Source organism: Erinaceus europaeus, chromosome 10 (genome assembly GCF_950295315.1).
Source record: "Erinaceus europaeus chromosome 10, mEriEur2.1, whole genome shotgun sequence".
Taxonomy (NCBI): domain Eukaryota; kingdom Metazoa; phylum Chordata; class Mammalia; order Eulipotyphla; family Erinaceidae; genus Erinaceus; species Erinaceus europaeus.
In genome coordinates this window covers 17,348,287-17,365,705 of record NC_080171.1, presented here as the reverse complement: position 1 = coordinate 17,365,705, position 17,419 = coordinate 17,348,287, and the positions used below count along the sequence as shown (strand labels likewise).

The following is a 17,419-nucleotide window of genomic DNA, read 5'->3' as shown; positions in this document are numbered from 1 at the left end:
TTGGAGAAACACTCCCCAAGGTCCCATGACAGTCCCTCCCTCCCAGCCACCATGATATCATCCCTCACAAGCTGTTCCTCAGATCAGCATTCTAGATATGGGCTATCTGGGGTGAGCCTGGGAGTGGAGGGGGACCCAAGGGGGCTACAATGGACTAGCAGGGGGTGGGATGGGGGGTGAGCTGTCCAGTCGCGGAGCTTTAGTCAACGTGCAGGGAGACAAAAGAAAGAGGAGGCTGTCTCCCTGGCCTCCTGGCCCAGCAGATGGTGTGGAAGTCGGGTGGGTTGCGTCATGGCAGGACACAGAGGGGCATGGGGGGCAGGGAGAGGGGGGCTGGAGGCCTGAGATCTAAGAAGACATATGGATTTCATAAAGACGGAGGGGAAAAACGTCTCGATGCAAGCAAGCCCCTCGGTGGTGGTGGTGGTGGTGGGGCCTGTCCTCCAGGGAGCAGGCGAGTCTTGCTGGTGAAAGGATGGGGGGGGGGGTCCTGGATCTGAATAGGGTGATTTGATTCACTGGGTGAATGTCTAATGAAGACACCACACATCTGGGGACTCACATATCTTTCTGCTTTCTGCAATCTGGTGCAGTTAAGAGAGGGGCACCCCCAGAAAAGCAGGGTTTGTGGAAAGGCTGGGGGGGGGGCTGGAGGGGGGAGAGAAGGGCCCTGAGCTCCCCGGCTAGGTAGAGATGGAAAGAGAGCAGCCGGGTGGCCCAGGGGCTTGGGGGTGGGGGTACACACACAGGGGCAGGTCCTGAAAGTGGGCCTGGGCGGCCCGAGAGGCCCGGCTGGCTCCGGCGCTCCGCGGCTGTCCCCGGGTGGGCTGCAGAGCCAGGAGGTCCGGGGCTCGCGGGTGAGGGTGCGGGGGAGACAGCCGGCGCGGAGGGTGGGGCCGCGGGGGAGGAGGGGCGGGCGCGGGGGCGGGCGGCCAGCCCGGGAGTCACTCTCGGCCGCCGCCGCGGGCGCAGCGAGCGGAGACGGGCCGGGCCGCGACCTGACCTGGACGAGCCGAGCGGCGCGCCCGGGGGGCCCAGGCGGGGGGCGGGAGGAAGCGCGGGGCAGCGCGGCCGCCCGGCCCGGGAGGAGCAGAGCAGAGAGGAGCGGGGACGCGGGCGGGTCCGCCGCAGCTCCGGATGGGACCAGCGCCCTGGGCCCGTTAGTCCAAGCAGGAGCTGCGGGAGAAACCTTCCCAGGGAGACCTGCCCCTGCCTTTGCCTGCCCTCCGGCCCAGGCCTCGCTTCGCTCCCCGCCCTCCGCCCATGGTCTCCCTGTCCTTCCGCGCCGCGCGCCCCCTCCCACCATACCCCCTCGGCCCTCCTGCTCGCAGACCCCTGCCCTCCTAGCTCCTGCAGTTGTGAGGTCCTCCCCCTTTACTCCCTCTCCTTTGTACCAGCCTCACCCCCACCCCCACCCCATCCCAGCCTCCAATCTCCTCCTCCTCCTCGGTTTTAGACTCAGCTGCCTACTTCACCCCTCACTGTCCCCTTTCCAGCCGCAGCCCCCTTCCCTGGCCCCTCCCTCCTCCTGCTACCCCCACCCCCCCAGGCCCTGCTCTGAACCGGTAGACTGGCTCCAGCCCACCCCCCTGGGGCGCCCTCCCTACCCCCAATCCTGACCCCACGACTCCACCCCAACCCACCTAGCTTGCTCTCACTTCTCTCACGGTTCCCTTCCCCAGGTCCCAGGCTGGGCGGTGGTGGTGCTTGTGCCTCCCCGCTAGGCCAGAGCGGCCCCAGGCTCTGGGGGTGGGGGACTTGCTGCTTTTCCCCCATGGCACTGCCATCACTCCTGTTGTTGGTGGCAGCCCTGGCAGGTGGGGTGCGACCTCCCGGGGGGCGGAACCTGACGCTGGCGGTGGTGCTGCCAGAACGCAACCTGAGCTACGCCTGGGCCTGGCCGCGGGTGGGTCCTGCTGTGGCCCTGGCCATGGAGGCGCTGGGCCGGGTACTGCCTGTGGACCTGCACTTTGTCAGCTCGGAGCTCGACGGTGTCTGCTCTGAGTACCTGGCCCCGCTGCGTACTGTGGACCTCAAGCTGTACCATGACCCCGACCTCCTGTTAGGCCCGGGCTGCGTATACCCTGCTGCTTCGGTGGCCCGCTTTGCCTCTCACTGGCGCCTCCCCCTGCTGACCGCGGGCGCCGTGGCCTCTGGTTTTGCTGCTAAGAATGAGCATTACCGTACCCTGGTGCGCACTGGTCCCTCTGCTCCCAAGCTGGGTGAGTTCGTAGTGACATTGCATGGCCATTTCAACTGGACTTCCCGTGCCGCCCTGCTCTATCTGGACGCTCGCACCGATGACCGGCCTCACTACTTCACCATCGAGGGCGTCTTTGAAGCCCTGCAGGGCAGCAACCTCAGTGTGCAGCACCAGGTGTATGCCCGAGAACCAGGGGGGCCTGAGCAGGCCACCCACTTCATCCGGGCCAACGGGCGCAGTGAGTGTGGCCAGGGTTACTCTTAGGGTCAGGGAGGAACCCCTTCCCCGTGTCTCTGGAGCTCGAGCTGGGACAGTGGAGATGGAGAGAGGCCTTAGGTCAGGGTAGATGGTGGCCAGGAGGCATATGCAGATGGAGTGCCTCTGAGTGGGGATGGGGGAAGGGTGTGGGCACCAAGAGCAGTTCTAAAGGAGGACTAAGGTAGTTTGAGGAGTGATGCTTGCTTGCATCAGGTAAGAATGAGATGCGGGAGGTACTGGAGTTGGAGAGCAAAGTACTTGCCCTGGTAGCGAATGCCACTACTGGAATGGCCATTTCAACATGTATGACCAATGGGAGCCAGAGACTGGGACACCAAGACCCATCGGTGGCATAAGAACAGTGGGGGGGGGGGGGCTTGGGGAATAGTGTAGATGGCTTGGGGGATATTGTAGGTGTGGCAGGGAAAGACAGGAAGAGCTCTCAAGAGAGAAATTCTGAGTAGTCAGTGCCTAGAGCCTTGGGAAAGGCAGGACAGAATGGAGGTGGGGGTGTAATGAGTAGGTCTGGTGGGGAGTAGCAGGTAGGGCTTTGGAAAGGGGGTGGGGTATTGAGGCTAATAGTGCTTTTCTCGAGGGTCTGGAGTCAGGCTCTGACTTGGACCAGATGGTACATATAGCTCTGGGGGGAGCATCTGCTGGGCATGTGACAGGGCCCTCTCTTCCTTGCTAAAGACAGACGTGCAGAGATTTCTAAGCAGGGACTTGTGTGGGGACCTGGGTACCTTCTCAGGATGCCCTTTTGTCCTGTCCCTGCTCCCAGTTGTGTATATCTGTGGTCCTCTGGAGATGCTGCATGAAATCCTGCTTCAGGCCCAGAGGGAGAACCTGACCAACGGGGACTATGTCTTCTTTTACCTGGATGTCTTTGGGGAGAGTCTCCGTGCAGGCCCCACACGCTCAACTGGCCGGCCTTGGCAGGACAATCGTACCCGGGAACAGGCCCAGGCCCTCAGAGAGGCCTTCCAGGTATCATCTGGGCCAGACTTGGAGGGAGAGGTGGGCCTTATTTGGAGATTCTGTGTCACTCACGAGATTCCCCCACAGGAACATCAGCAACAGGGCAGGAACTGTCTGTCAGCTACAAGAATAAAGTGAACAGAAGCTTCCCTGGTCTAGTATTACTCTTCCTTATTTTCTCACATTTGGGATTTTATTCTCAGCCTGCCTACCAAGGCTTTCTCCCAAGACCCTAAGTGCCCGTAGTAGGTTATACTATGAAGAGGAATGTTGAGGAAGAGATCTGGCCCTACCCCTGGGAAGGATTCCATCCTTTCTTAAGAAGCAAGGCACAATTGCGGTTCAGTTAGACACTAGTATGTGGTTATGTGTCTTGGAACAAACACCAAGAACTTTAATGTGGGCTGGGTTTTGGGAAGATTTATAAAGAAAGCGAGACTTTACTGTGACTTGAAGGGGAGATACCATATTTCTAATCAGAGTGGGAATGAGGATCACCTGAGCAGAGAGAAAAACTAGGAAGGGGCAAGTCTGGGTGACTGGGAAGATATCAGACAAACTTGGCAAGAAAGAAGAATTCACCTGAAGCATCTATAAGAAATGCCCTTACAAAGGTATACTCAGATTTTTTTTAAAGCATTTATTTATTCATAAGAAAGATAGGAGAGAAAGAACCAGACATCACTCTGGTACATATGCTGCTGGGGTTGAACTCGGGACCTCATGGTTGGAAATCCAATGCTTTATTCACGTCACCACCTCCCAGACCACAGTATACTCAGATTAAGGAGAACTCAGAACCTAAGTTCTGATATGGGATGTTTAATTCTGTGTGTGTGAAGAGATTTATAATGACAGACTAAGAGAGGAGGACTAGAGGCAATGAGACTACCTACAGTAGGTGAGAATGCAGTAAGGTGGCATGAGCCTGAACCAGGGTGATGACTGCAGGACTGGACAGAAATGGATTTAAAAAGCAATTTGTAGGGAACATTGACATGACTGTTCATTTCACTCTCTGCTCAAAGCCATCAGTGATGGAGGCTGGGCAGTAGCGCAGCGGGTTAAGCACACATAGTACATACGAAGTGCAAGGACCTGCACAAGGATCCCTGTTCAAGCCCCCGCTCCCCACGTGCAGGGGGGTCACTTCACAAGTGGTGAAGCAGGTCTGTAGGTATCTATCTTTCTCTCCCCATCTCTCTCTTCCCCTTCTCTCTCAATTTCTCTCTGTACTATCCAAAAAAAAAAAAAAAAAAAACGGAAAAAATGGCCTTCAGGAGCAGTGGATTCATAGTGGTGGTGAATTCATAGTGTCAGCACTGAGCCCCAGATAACCTTGGAGGCAAAACAAACAAACAAACAACAACAACAACAACAAACTATCAGTGACTTCCCTTCTATGGAATCAAGTTCTTGCTCCTTATCTCAGCAGTTAAGATCTTCTATAATCTGTTCTGAGGCTACTTGTTCCGTCTTACCACTTAGTGCCCCTCATGCAAAGGCCCCCAGCTGACTAGACTTCTCTCTAACTCTCCGGGGTCATTGGCCTCCTGCCTTTGTGGTTTTGGCTCCATTTGTCAGAGCTGTTCTTCTTCGCTCATTTCAAATCTGCCTCTCAAAACCATATCTATGAATTGTTTTCTGATTCTCCTACAGAGAATTTTTTTATTTATCTATTTTATTTATCTATTCATATGGCCCCTCTTTTCTCTGCTCTATCTATCTATGTGTGTATGTGTGTGAGGTATCAGGTGCACCTGGTTAAGCACACGTAGTACAAAGCACAGGGACCTGTGCAGACATATGACTTCGAATCCCCCCCACACACATCTGTAGGGAGGAGGCACTTCACAGGTGGCAAAGCAGGTCTGCAGGTGTCTATCTTTCCCTCTCTCTCTATATATATGTATATATATATATGTATATATATATATATATTTCTCCCTCTTCTTTCAATTTCTCTCTGTCCTATCTAATAAAACAGGAAAAAAAATGACCTGCAGGAGCAGTAGATTCATAGTACCAGCACCCAGTGATAACCCCAGAGGTGAGAGAGAGAAAGGTGGAAAGAGAGAGGAAGAGAGAGACATGGGGTGTGGGGATACCATAGCACTGAGGCTTCCTCCATTGCCAGAGTACCTTCTGTGCAGTGCCAGAGCTTCAACCTGGCTGGTGTGCATGGCAGTGCAGGCACCTTACCCAGTGAGCTATGTCTCCAGCCTCATACCTTTCCTTCCCTCTGTGGTTTCTGGACTCTGTGTCTAAATACTGGGTTTGGGTTGCCAACTTCTTTTGTTTTTGCCTCCAGGGTTATTGCCGGGGCTCTATGCCTACACTATGAATCCACTGCTCCCAGAGGCTATTTTTTCCCCTTTTGTTGCCCTTGTTATCATTGTTGTTGTTGTTATTGCTGTTGGACAGGACAGAGAGAAATGGAGAGAGGAGGGGAAGATAGAGTGTGGGAGAGAAAGATAGACACCTGAAGATCTGCTTCACCGCCTGTGAAGTGACTCCCCATGCAGGTGGGGAGCCAGGGACTCAAACCAGAATCCTTACTCCGGTCTGTGCACTTCATGCCATGTGTGCTTAACCTGCTGCGCTACCGCCTGGCCCCCGGGTTGCCAACTTCTTGGTTTTACATGGCTGTGATTGACTGGTTGTGATTACTAGTGTATGGCAGACTGCAAAGGACAGGTTTGTTCTCTGGCCTGAGAATGAGTGTTTTTATACTGTTGTGTCTTCCTCCAACAACTTTTTTGTTTTTTACCTTTGTCTAGATTTTGCTTTCATGTTCCTTCTCAGACCAATTATTTTCCCTTCTAGGGAGACAGCTCAGAATCTCCAGGTTGATCTGTGTTTCTTGTTCTGTGTTTAATTCTGTCTATAGAACTTACCATTATTCAGTCAGTATTTGGTTTAATTGACAACTGACTCTGTCTATTATGGGCACCTTTCTCTAGCATGTTAACTGTGCTAGGAACAAAACACATGCAGTCCTTGCCCTTTGGGGGCTTTACATGTAGTAGGATAGGGTTTACTGCACAAATAAATACCAGTATAGAGCCCATCGTGACAAGTGTTACTAAAAATAGCACAAAGAAGAATAGTTAGATACTCCAAGAGAATGATGTGGGGGCTGTGCTTCAGTTGATGTGGTCAAGGAAGGTCTCTGTGATCTTTGCAGGTGCAAGGACCTCATAGCCTTCTGGACTTTATTCTTTTTTGTTTGTTGTTGTTGTTGTTTTATTTCACAAGTGATAGGTAAAGATTGAAAAAGAGAGTGAGAGAGTTCAGAGGACCGCTTTGGCAGGTGTGGTGCTGGGGATCAAGCCCAGGATCTCATGCTTCAGAGTCCAACACTTTATCCACTGCTTCCTCTGTCTCCCAGATTCTGGACTCAGTTTTATGGAAGAGACACCTCTCTTCCTCATGTGAAAATTCCTACCAGCCAGGGAGCCTCAGCACTTAGGGTAGGGTGATGAGGGGCCTCTCAGCTAATAACCTGCTATATAAATTAAGACTCACGTCTCCTACTTACGATAGACATTCTTCCAACTGAAAAGAGGAGAGGTTTTTCCTTCCTTCCTTCCTTCCTTCTTTCCTTCCTTCCTTCCTGTCTTTCTTCCTTCCTTCCTTTCTTTCTTTCTTTCTTTCTTTTTTTCTTTCTTTCTTCCTGTCTTCCTTCCTTCCTTCCTTCCTTCCTTCCTTTCTTTCTTTCTTTCTTTCTATTGATTCCAGGTTAGTACTATGAATCCACTGCTCTTGGCAGCCATTTTTTCCATTTTATTGGATAGAGAGAAATTGAGAGAAGAGGGGGAGATTGAGAGAGGAAGATAAACACCTGAATACCTGTTTCATCACTTGTGGATCACCCCCCACACCCACACACAGGTGGGGAGCTGGGCTCTTGAATCCCGATCCTTGCACAGGTCCTTAAGCTTACTACCATGTGAACTTAACTGGGTGCACCACAGCCTGGCCCCGGGAATGATTTTTCTATGACACAGAGAGATGAAAATAGTCAATATGCTTAGAGGAAAACCAGGACATTGGTGTGGGATGGGGCTGAGGGGGGCTTCTCTGGCACAGGCACTCTTAACCCCTTCTCAGAGTTGAGTAGGGCGGGGGGTAAGGGGCACTGCGTATGCAGCTTCAGTCAGGGATACAAGAGCAAAGCACACTTAGTGAGAAATCCCTAACCCACAGTGTCTTGGATTAGATTTGTTTAGAAAAGGTGGAGGGAGGGGCTGGGTGGTGAGGCGTTCAGCTGAGCACACCATTACCATGCACAAGGACCCAGGTTCCAGTCCCCAGCTGCAGTGGTGAAGCTTCATGAGTAGTGAATCAGTGCAGCAAGTCCCTCTATCTCCCCCTTCCTTCTCATCTGCTGTCTGTCTCTACTCAAAATGAATAAGTACTTTTTAAAGTTTTTTTAAATCCTTATTTATTGACTAGAGACAGCCAGAAATTGAGAGAGAAAAGGATGATAGAGGAGAGAGACAGAGAGACATATGCAACACTGCTTCACCACTCCCAAGGCTTTCCCTCTGCAGGTGGGGACTGGGGGAGTTGAACCCTGGTCCTCGTGCATTGTAACATGTGCGCTCAACCAGGTGCGCCACCACCCAGCTCCCAGTAAATATTTTTTTTAAAGGTGGAGGGAAGGTTTGTGTCTGTGCTTGCTTTGGCTTTTGTAGTGTCAGGGCCTTGCACATGTGCAGTTCTACTACTCCAGGCCAAGTTTTTTATTCTTTTTTAATTTCAGACAGAGAAGGAAGAAGAGGGAGAGATGTCCATTTTTTCTTTTTTAAAAAAATATTTATTTATTTATTCCCTTTTGTTGCCCTTGTTGTTTGGTTATTGAAGTTATTATTGTTGTCGTTGTTGTTGGATAAGAAAGAGAGAAATGGAGAGAGGAGGGGAAGACAGAGAGGGGGAGAGAAAGATAGACACCTGCAGATCTGCTTCATTGCCTGTGAAGCGACTCCCCTGCAGGTGGGGAGCTGGGGGTTTGAACTGGGATCCTTAAGCTGGTCCTTGTACTTCACGCCACGTGTGCTTAACCCGCTGTACTATGGCCTGACTCCGGAGATGTCCATTTTTTCTATATTTTTTAAAATATATTCTCACCCTCTGTCATAAAAAAGAGGAGGGGAAGGTAGAGGAAAAATAGAAAAATAAAGAAAGAGCTTCTGGAAACAGTGGAATTGTGTAGACACTTAACCCTAACAAGAAGCCTGGTGAAAAAAAATGTATATATTGCTTTTTTTTTGCCTCCAGGGTTATTACTGGGACTCAGTGCCTATAGTATGAATTCACTGCTCCTGGAGGCCATCTTTTTTCCATTGTGCTTGTTGTTGCTGTTACTGTTGTTGGATAGGACAGAGAGAAATGGAGAGAGGAGAGGAGACAAAGAGGGGGAGAGAAAGACAGACACCTGCAGACCTGCTTCACTGCGACCCCCTGCAGGTGGGGAGCCTGGGGCTTGAACTGGGATCCTTGTGCCGGTCCTTGCACTTCACGCTATGTGCACCTAACCCTGTGTACTACTGACCGGCCCCCGTATATATTGCTCTTATGAGGCAGAGACCAGAACATCACTTTGACCACACAGGCAAGTCCTGCACTGTACCCACTGGGCCCCATCCTTATGTATTTTAGTAGTTAGTAACCATAACCACAGAATCTTGTGTAGTAGTTGTCAAAGCGTGATCTTGGAATACTGGGGGCCCCGACATTGTTCTGGGGAGACTGTGGGGTCATAGCTATTTAAAAGACCGTGCTGAGCTGTGATCTGCCCATCCCTGCACTCTTCCATGGGTGCACAGTCTGTGAAGTTTTCCAGAGGCTACATGGTGTGTGATGAGCGCATTGCCCTGGCAGCTATGGAAGGTGTGCTTGTAGTTTTAAAAACGGTCACCTTTGGCCAGTGAGGTAGCTCAGTGGTAGCATACCCACCTCAAACGTGTGAGGCTTTAGGCTGCATCTCTGGCAATACTTGGGGAGTCAGGAGAGCTCCGCAGGTGGTGGTGGGCAGTGCCCTGCTCCCCCACATTATAAAAAGATGAAAAAAGTCAAGCCAGGAGGTGGCTCAGTGGTCAAGTACTTGTGGGAGCCCTCAGGGTCCATCTCCATCACCTCACACAAAAATCATAAAAAATTTGTCAGATTTACTCTCTGACCGTGGTAGATAGTGAAGATAGTGAAGATAGTAGATAGTGGTAGATAGTGAACTCTTTGGGATCCTCAAGGATTCTTCGTAGTACAAAAGGGGCTGTGAGAACAAAAAAGCTCAACTTCTAGTCTAGCAAACAAACAGTTAGAGAATTATCAAGTGTTTCAAAAGCATCAGAAACCTCTGAGCAACCTTTACAGGGAAATGTAAATTGTGACTAGCGAGATGACTCTGAGAGCATTGGACTTGCATGGGTCCAGTCCCTAGCATTGCTTTGTGCCAGAGTTGAGCAGTTCCTTCATCTCTCTCGAAAGATTATTTTTTATTATCTTTATTTACTGGCTAGAGACAGCCAGATATCTAGAGGGTAGGGGAGATACAGAGGGAGAGAGACAAAGACACCTGTAGCCCTGCTTCCCCACTCACAAAGTTTTCACCTTGTTGGTGGGGACGGGGGGCTCCAACCTGGGTCCTTGTGCATTCTAACATGTATGCTCAACCAGGTGCACCACCTGGCTCTCTCTCTCTCTCTCTCTCTCTCTGTCTCTGTCTCTCCATCTATTTCCCATAGCAAATAAAAATAAATACAGTTTAAAAATCAGTTGTTTTAAACATGAAATATAAATCTTATTGAACCCAATCTCTTCCAACTATTTTAGGTTATCAACAATATTCTATTTTCTGTTTTTCTTTTGTTCTTGAAACAGGTGTTTCTGAATGGACCTACCCAAGTCTCTCCTCAGTCCCCTTCTCTCTTTTGTTTAGTCCTGCCTGACAATGTGAGAGTATTAGACTATCCTTACAAGACAGTAAGAATAATCCTGGCATGAAATTGATGCCAGTCTTATGTAGTATATGCTGGAAACAGACCACATTATTTCTCACATATATAGGGTGTAATAATATAGCTGATATTGCTATGCTACACATATACTTTCTATGACAGGAATGGACAAAACTGCTAGAAATGAATAGATTTTAATCTATCCTCTCACAAAGTCGCCTTTCACAAAATATTTTATTTTTTATTTTTTTAACTTTTAAAAAATATTTGTGCTGTCTTTATTTATTTATTGGATAGAGACAGCCAGGAATTTATAGGAGGAAGGAGATAGAGAGGGTGAGAGATAGAGAGATACCTGCAGCCCTCCTTCAGCATTTGTGAAACTTTCCCCCTGTAGGTGGGGACTAGGGGCTTGAACTCATGTCCTTGGACTTTGTAACATGTGTGCTTAACCGGGTACACCACCACCTGGCTTCAATTATTTATTTATTTTCTTTTGTTGCCGTTGTTGTTTTATTGTTGTTGCAGTTATTGTTGTTATTGTTGTTGGATAGGACAGAGAGAAATGGAGAGAGGACAGAGAGGGGGAGAGAAAGACAGACACCTGCAGACCTGCCTCACCGCCTGTGAAGCGACTCCCCTGCAGGTGGGGGACCAGGGCTCGAACCGGCATCCTTATGCCGGTCCTTGTGCTTTGCACCACCTGCGCTTAACCCGCTGTGCTACTGCCCGACTCCCAATTTTTTTTTTTAAAGTTTTTATGCAAGGGTTTTTTCTGGAGTTTCTTACCTGTATGATTCCACTCCTGGTGAGTATGTTTTTGTTTTAAGCTAGAAGGTGAAAGACAGAGCAGGAGAAACAGAGGAGAGACAGAGGCGGAGCCCAGCACTGCTCCACCACTCACGAAGCTCCCCCTTGCGTGCTGCTTCCGTGTGCTGACTGGGGACTCGCGTATGCCAAAGTGCACTCTACTGGCTGAGCTATCTCTGGCACCCTTTACATGAGAGTTAAGCCTGAAGTTTTCCTCTGAAGTTGTGCTGATAGTTTTCTGTCTGAGGCAGAGAGGTCGCTCTTGTGACTGTGCAGGCCTCGGGCAGATGCAGAGGTTGGTATGTGCACCAGCTAAGGAAGGGGATATATGTGAGATGGGGGTGGGGGGGTGGGGGGGAGGGAGCCAGACAGGCAACCAGTGTGAGAGAGGGAGAGGGAGAGGGGGAGGGAGAGGGGGAAGGAGAAGGAGGGAGAGAGAGAGAGATGCTGACCATGGCCAATGAAATGAGTGCATGATTGACACCACAGTGTCACCTCCTTATCTATAAAATGTATGTGAGGGCTGGGTGGTGGCGCATCTGGTTGAGCGCACATGTTACAATACTCAAGGACCCGGGTTCGAGCTCCCAGTCCCCACCTGCAGGGATAAAGCTTTGCGAGTGGTGAAGTAGGGCTGTGGGTGTCTCCCTCTCTTTCTCTGTCACCTCCTTTCCTCTTGATTTCTGGCTGTCTCTATCCAATAATTAAACAAAGATAATACCACAAGAAAGTTAAAAATGAAATAAAGTAAAATGTATGTGACATGTCTGCTATTTAGTAACTGAGAGGGCCATCTGGCATGGGTCTGGTGAACTGGCTTGCTGGGACAGTGCACTGCTTTGCCATGTGTGCAAGCCAGGCCTGAGCCCACCTCCACTGCACTGAAGGAAGCTCCAGTTCCATGGTCTCTTTTGCCCGGGCTCACTCTGCCCCACTCCTTCTGCCCTCTGCTTCTGCCTCTCTATCTAAAATAAACAAAGCAACAACAACAGCAACAAAATGGCTATGAGTGTGTAGGTTAGTGCTGTTGATCGCAGGTGCTTTTCATCCAGTAAGTGAATGAGTCACCACCACTTTACACAGATAGGCTCACAGTCTGACAAGATCAGGCATTTTCAGGGTGGTATGGCTATAGATAGGATCAGTCTTAGGATTCCCCTGCCTGCTGTCCAAGGACCTGAAATCACTTTAATATGGCTAGTGGAGGCACGGTGGCCAGGTGACCCAAATGAAAATGTGAATGTTTACCAACAGCACAGTATAAATGTTTCAGAGAGGAGATGTTGACTGCTATTGTCCTTGACAGGTACCCAGACAGACTGCGGGACAGAGGAGCCCAGCAAAGAAGCTAGAGGTGGCAGGCAGGGACTTCTGGAAAGTGGTGGGTTGGATTTGGGGGGACAGAGAGCTGATGTCAGATATTGCTCAGTCTCTACCTGCTAAGAGCATCCTACCCAGTGTGCGTGGAGGAGCCCCTCCCTCTGCTAGGAAGAAGTGAACACACAGAGCAGGTGGACTGCGTCACGGGTCATGATTATTCTAGTGTTTTCCTGTCCTTTCCCTTGAGTCCTGTTCACTCTCCCCCATGTATTACTGATACAGACGGTATTGGTGATCACATACCGAGAACCTCCAAATCCTGAGTATCAAGAGTTCCAGAACCGTCTTCTGAAAAGAGCACGGCAAGATTTTGGTGTGGAGCTGGGCCCCTCCTTGGTAAGTAGATCTCTCTTTCACCAAGAATCGCGCCAGATTTCAAGGGAAGATTCTTCTTCCTGACTTAGTATCAGGTCCTGGCCATATAGTCTGCCCTATCTTGGAGATATTTTCTTTTGCCCTCATGTCCAGTTAGGTAGGAGTGACACCTTAGGAATGAGAAGAGGGGAGAAAGTAAACTGGAAGTGAGATGTGGTGGAGGGAGCCCCAGAGGCGGGAAAGAGGGCACTGTACTTGGGGAGCACTGCCAAGGTTGCCACCCCCAGATGAACCTCATCGCTGGCTGCTTCTATGATGGGATCCTGCTCTATGCCGAAGTCCTGAATGAGACAATGCAGGAAGGGGGCACCCAGGAAGACGGGCTTCGAATTGTGGAGAAGATGCAGGGGCGAAGATATCATGGTAATGAGGGAGATCAGAAGGGAGGTCAGAGGGCTGTTGCCAGCTGAATTCAGGAGGAGAGTGGGCATAAGAAAATGCATCATAGTGACCTGGGAGGTGGTGCCACAGAGAAAGTTCTGGAATCTCAAACATGATGCCCTGAGTTCAGTCATGGGCATCATATGTGCAGGGTGTTGCTCTGGTCTGCCTTTCTCTCTTGTTATTTGTCCATCAATCCATCCATCCATCCATCCATCCATCCATCCATCCATCCATCCATATATCCGTATTTTTAGAAAGAAAACACAGATACGGGGTGGGAGTAGATAGCATAATGGTTATGCAAAGAGACTCTGGTGCCTAAGGTTCCAAGGTTGAAAGTTCCAAGGTTCAGTCCCTTGCACAACCATAAACCAGAACTGAGCAGAGCACTGGCTTAAAAAAAAAAAAAAAGCAAAAGAAAATGCAGATAGGACAGCCAGGAGTGAGTCAGTCAGGGTCAGAGGACTTGTCAGAGGGGGGATACATATTAAGAAGTGGAAGGCAAGGTCCAACACCAAGGCTGTTGGAGGGATTAGAGAGAGAGGGAAGAATGGGACCCAAGGTAAAAGAAAGTATCTTCTTTTCTATCTTAGGTGTGACTGGACTGGTTGTCATGGACAAGAACAATGACCGGGAGACCGATTTTGTCCTGTGGGCCATGGGAGACCTGAATTCTGGGGACTTTCAGGTGATGGGGGGAGGCAGGGTAGAGAGTGTGGAACCTGCATATCTAAAGAGACTGTCAAGCCTGAGGCTTCAAGGTCCTAGGTTCAATCCCCCCACACCACCATAAGCCATAGCTGAGCAGTGCTCTGGTAAAGGGGGAAAAAAAAAAGGAGATGATAGATAGATAGATAGATAGATAGATAGATAGATATGGAAAGAAAGTCTGTGAATCTGCAAAATCAGCTTTCAGGGCCTGGGGAGGTTGGTTGGCAGAATGAAAGGTACTAGACAGGGAGTGCCTTTCTGCTAGCTGCAGCCTTGTCGCGTGGCAGGCTGGGAAGGAAAACAGCAGAATAGCTGGGACCTGGGGGATGAGGAGGAGGCTGGTGGTAGCAGGCCTGTGGGCCTAGTTTTGTCCTTCCTCACAGCCTGCAGCCCACTACTCAGGAGCCGAGAAGCAGATTTGGTGGACAGGGCAGCCTATCCCCTGGGTGAAGGGGGCGCCCCCCTTGGACAATCCCCCCTGTGCATTTGACTTGGACGACCCATCCTGTGATAAAAGTGGGTGTGTGCAGGGGCTGGGAGCAATCCTTCCTCCGTTGACTTTCCATGCTTTTATCTCCACCTCACCGGGGCCCCCACCTTCAGCTCGACTTCTGCACTGCACTCCTTTTTCTCCCTCAAGAAACTGATCTGTCCCCTGAGCATCGCTGCCTGCCTCCTGCCCCCAGCTCCCCCGCCTTCTGATCACTCAACACACAGTCTTTCTCAGGGTCCCTCTCTTCCCCACAGCTCCACTGTCAACTCTGGCCATTGTGGCACTGGGCACAGGCATCACCTTCATCATGTTTGGTGTTTCTAGCTTCCTCATTTTCCGGTGAGTTCTGGGTTTTCCCTGCCTCCCCCTTGACACCGTCACCCAGTCCCTGTAAAGGGATAGAAGGAGGGGGACTTGGGACAGTAGGTCTGTGAATTTGGTGATTGTCTTTTAGATCTAACTCTCCCTGTTTAGCTTTTTCATCTGTCTTTTAGCAGAGTTGCTCCCTTCCCTCCCCCAGCGACCCACACTTTTGTGTCTAGACGGGGCACACTTACTCGAGATTGTGAGTGGGGTCTGGTCTTAGAAGGGCAAAGGTAACCTTCCCGGGTGCTCCCCTTTCGAGGGGGAACTGTGACCTCCAGCCTCTGTTTTGAGATGGACACGGGGCATGCGTGTCAGCTGCACAGAGGACAGATGCATCCTTCTCCCTCAGTCCTGCCTCTTGGGTGTACCAGTCACAGCTTCTGAAGCTACCGGGGAGCCCGTGCAGCCCTGCCATTGGCCTCTGGGGTGACAGGATGGGGCTTGCCAGTCAACTGAGGTGTACAGTCCTTACAGAAAACTAATGCTGGAGAAGGAGCTGGCTAGCATGTTGTGGCGCATTCGCTGGGAAGAGCTGCAGTTTGGCAATTCGGAGCGATACCATAAAGGTGCAGGCAGTCGCCTCACACTGTCCCTGGTGAGTCCTTGTGTCAGCTGTCCTTCTGTGTTCCTCTGAGTTCCTGTCTTTTCCTACCCTGGTCCTCTCCCAGCACATTGGCCTGTAATGGTAGCCCCTGCACCACCACCATCATCTAATGTTCCTTTCACCCTTCCGCCTCCATGTTGCCCTTGGCCCCAGCGGGGATCCAGTTATGGCTCGCTCATGACAGCCCATGGGAAATACCAGATCTTTGCCAACACCGGCCACTTCAAGGTGAACACTCATCGATTCTTTTGGTCCTCACCATTTCATCCTCCCTCATTTCCATCTGCCACCTCTCCCCATCATCCTCTGCCCCCCATAACCCTCCTTTCTGTACCCAGCTGAGCTCCTGGATGCTTCCCCAGTTCTCTGGTGTTTTCTCGCGCGCACAGAAACTCCTCTGACAGTAACTTTTTCCTTTTTCCCTTTCATGTCCTCCATCAGGGGAATGTTGTTGCCATCAAACATGTGAATAAGAAACGCATTGAGCTGACCCGCCAGGTTCTGTTTGAACTTAAACATGTACGTAATGGAGTATAGGGGTGTGACGTAATGGAGTATAGGGGTGTGATGGTGAGGGATAAACAGGGCAGGGGAGAGGCAGGGTGTGGAGCCAAGTAAAATTGGCTAAGAGGACAAGGGGTTTATTTACAAGTTATTTTAATATTTGTTTATTCTCTTTTGTTGCCTTTGTTGTTATTATTGTTGTTATTGATGTTGTCCTTGTTAGATAGGACAGAGAGAAATGGAGAGAAGAGAGGAAGACAGAGAGGGGGAGAGAAAGCCACCTGCAGACCTGCTTCTCAGCCTGTGAAGCGACTCCCCTGCAGGTGGGGAGCCGGGGGCTCGAACCAGGATCCTTATGCTGGTCCTTGCGCTTTACGCCATGTGCGCTTAACCCGCTGCGCTACTGCCCAACTCCCACGAGCTATTTTCAGTTGAAGGTTATAGTGCAGAGCAAGGTCTCCTTACGTGGCATTAGATGTTTGCATTTGTAAGATCTTTTCATGATCTTTCCCTTACTGGTGTTTCTGTTTGTTTTCTACAAGATGAGAGATGTTCAGTTCAACCATCTCACTCGCTTCATTGGTGCCTGTATAGATCCACCCAACATTTGCATTGTCACTGAGTATTGTCCTCGTGGGAGTTTACAGGTGAGGGACAGGTAGCCATCCTTGGTGGGGGGGGGGGTTAGGGTTAAGGGCACATTGATTCTGCTGGTGCCAGCTAGTGGGACCTGGGTAGTCACAGAAGCTATTTCTTGCTCCTGAACAGGATATTCTGGAAAATGACAGCATCAACTTGGACTGGATGTTTCGCTATTCACTGATTAATGACCTTGTGAAGGTGAGTCTTTCCCCACCCTTAAAAATTAATCCACTTGGGAGTCGGGTGGTAGTGGGAGTGGGTTAAGCGCAGGTGGCACAAAGCGCAAGGACCTGTGTAAGGATCCTGGTTCGAGCCCCCGGCTCCCCACCTGCAGGGAAATCGCTTCACAGGCGGTGAAGCAGGTCTGCAGGTGTCTTTCTCTCCCCACCTCTCTGTCTTCCCCTCCTCTCTCCATTTCTCTCTGTCCTATCCAACAACGATGACAACAATAATAACTACAACAATAAAACAATAAGGGCAACAAAAGGGAATAAATAAATATTTTTTAAAAAATTCATCCACTTTAGGGCAGGGGAACAGCATAATGGTTATGCAAAAGGTTTTTATGCCCGAGGCTCTGATGTCCCAGATTCAGTCCCTACACCACCATTAAACCAGAGTTGAGCAGTGTTTTGGTGTGAAAGGAAGGAAGGAAGGAAGGATGAAAGGAAAGAAGAAAGGAGGAAAAGGATAAAGAAAGAGAAGGAGGCAGAAAGGAGAGATAAAGAAAATTCAGTTTAAAGGCTTCT

The 17,419-nt window shown here is 50.2% G+C and overlaps 1 protein-coding gene across 4 annotated transcripts in view; it reads left to right on the top strand.

Moving 5' to 3' along the window:
• The first annotated feature begins 1,771 nt into the window (after nucleotides 1-1,771).
• The window catches only part of NPR2 (natriuretic peptide receptor 2), a 25,351-nt gene continuing 9,703 nt past the window's right edge, over nucleotides 1,772-17,419 (top strand). Inside the window, exons 1-12 of one of the 4 annotated variants that reach the window (XM_007522811.3) lie at nucleotides 1,772-2,441; nucleotides 3,243-3,448; nucleotides 12,814-12,927; nucleotides 13,194-13,329; nucleotides 13,944-14,038; nucleotides 14,445-14,577; nucleotides 14,809-14,893; nucleotides 15,395-15,515; nucleotides 15,678-15,752; nucleotides 15,966-16,043; nucleotides 16,571-16,675; nucleotides 16,797-16,868. In XM_007522811.3, coding sequence (XP_007522873.2) covers nucleotides 1,775-2,441; nucleotides 3,243-3,448; nucleotides 12,814-12,927; nucleotides 13,194-13,329; nucleotides 13,944-14,038; nucleotides 14,445-14,577; nucleotides 14,809-14,893; nucleotides 15,395-15,515; nucleotides 15,678-15,752; nucleotides 15,966-16,043; nucleotides 16,571-16,675; nucleotides 16,797-16,868 — 1,887 coding nt within the window. In that variant the 5' untranslated portion in view covers nucleotides 1,772-1,774. Of the gene's footprint in view, nucleotides 2,442-3,242; nucleotides 3,449-12,813; nucleotides 12,928-13,193; nucleotides 13,330-13,943; nucleotides 14,039-14,444; nucleotides 14,578-14,808; nucleotides 14,894-15,385; nucleotides 15,516-15,677; nucleotides 15,753-15,965; nucleotides 16,044-16,570; nucleotides 16,676-16,796; nucleotides 16,869-17,419 lie in introns of all 4 variants that reach the window. The other 3 variants (XM_016188031.2, XM_016188033.2, XM_016188032.2) reach the window with 3 other exon arrangements.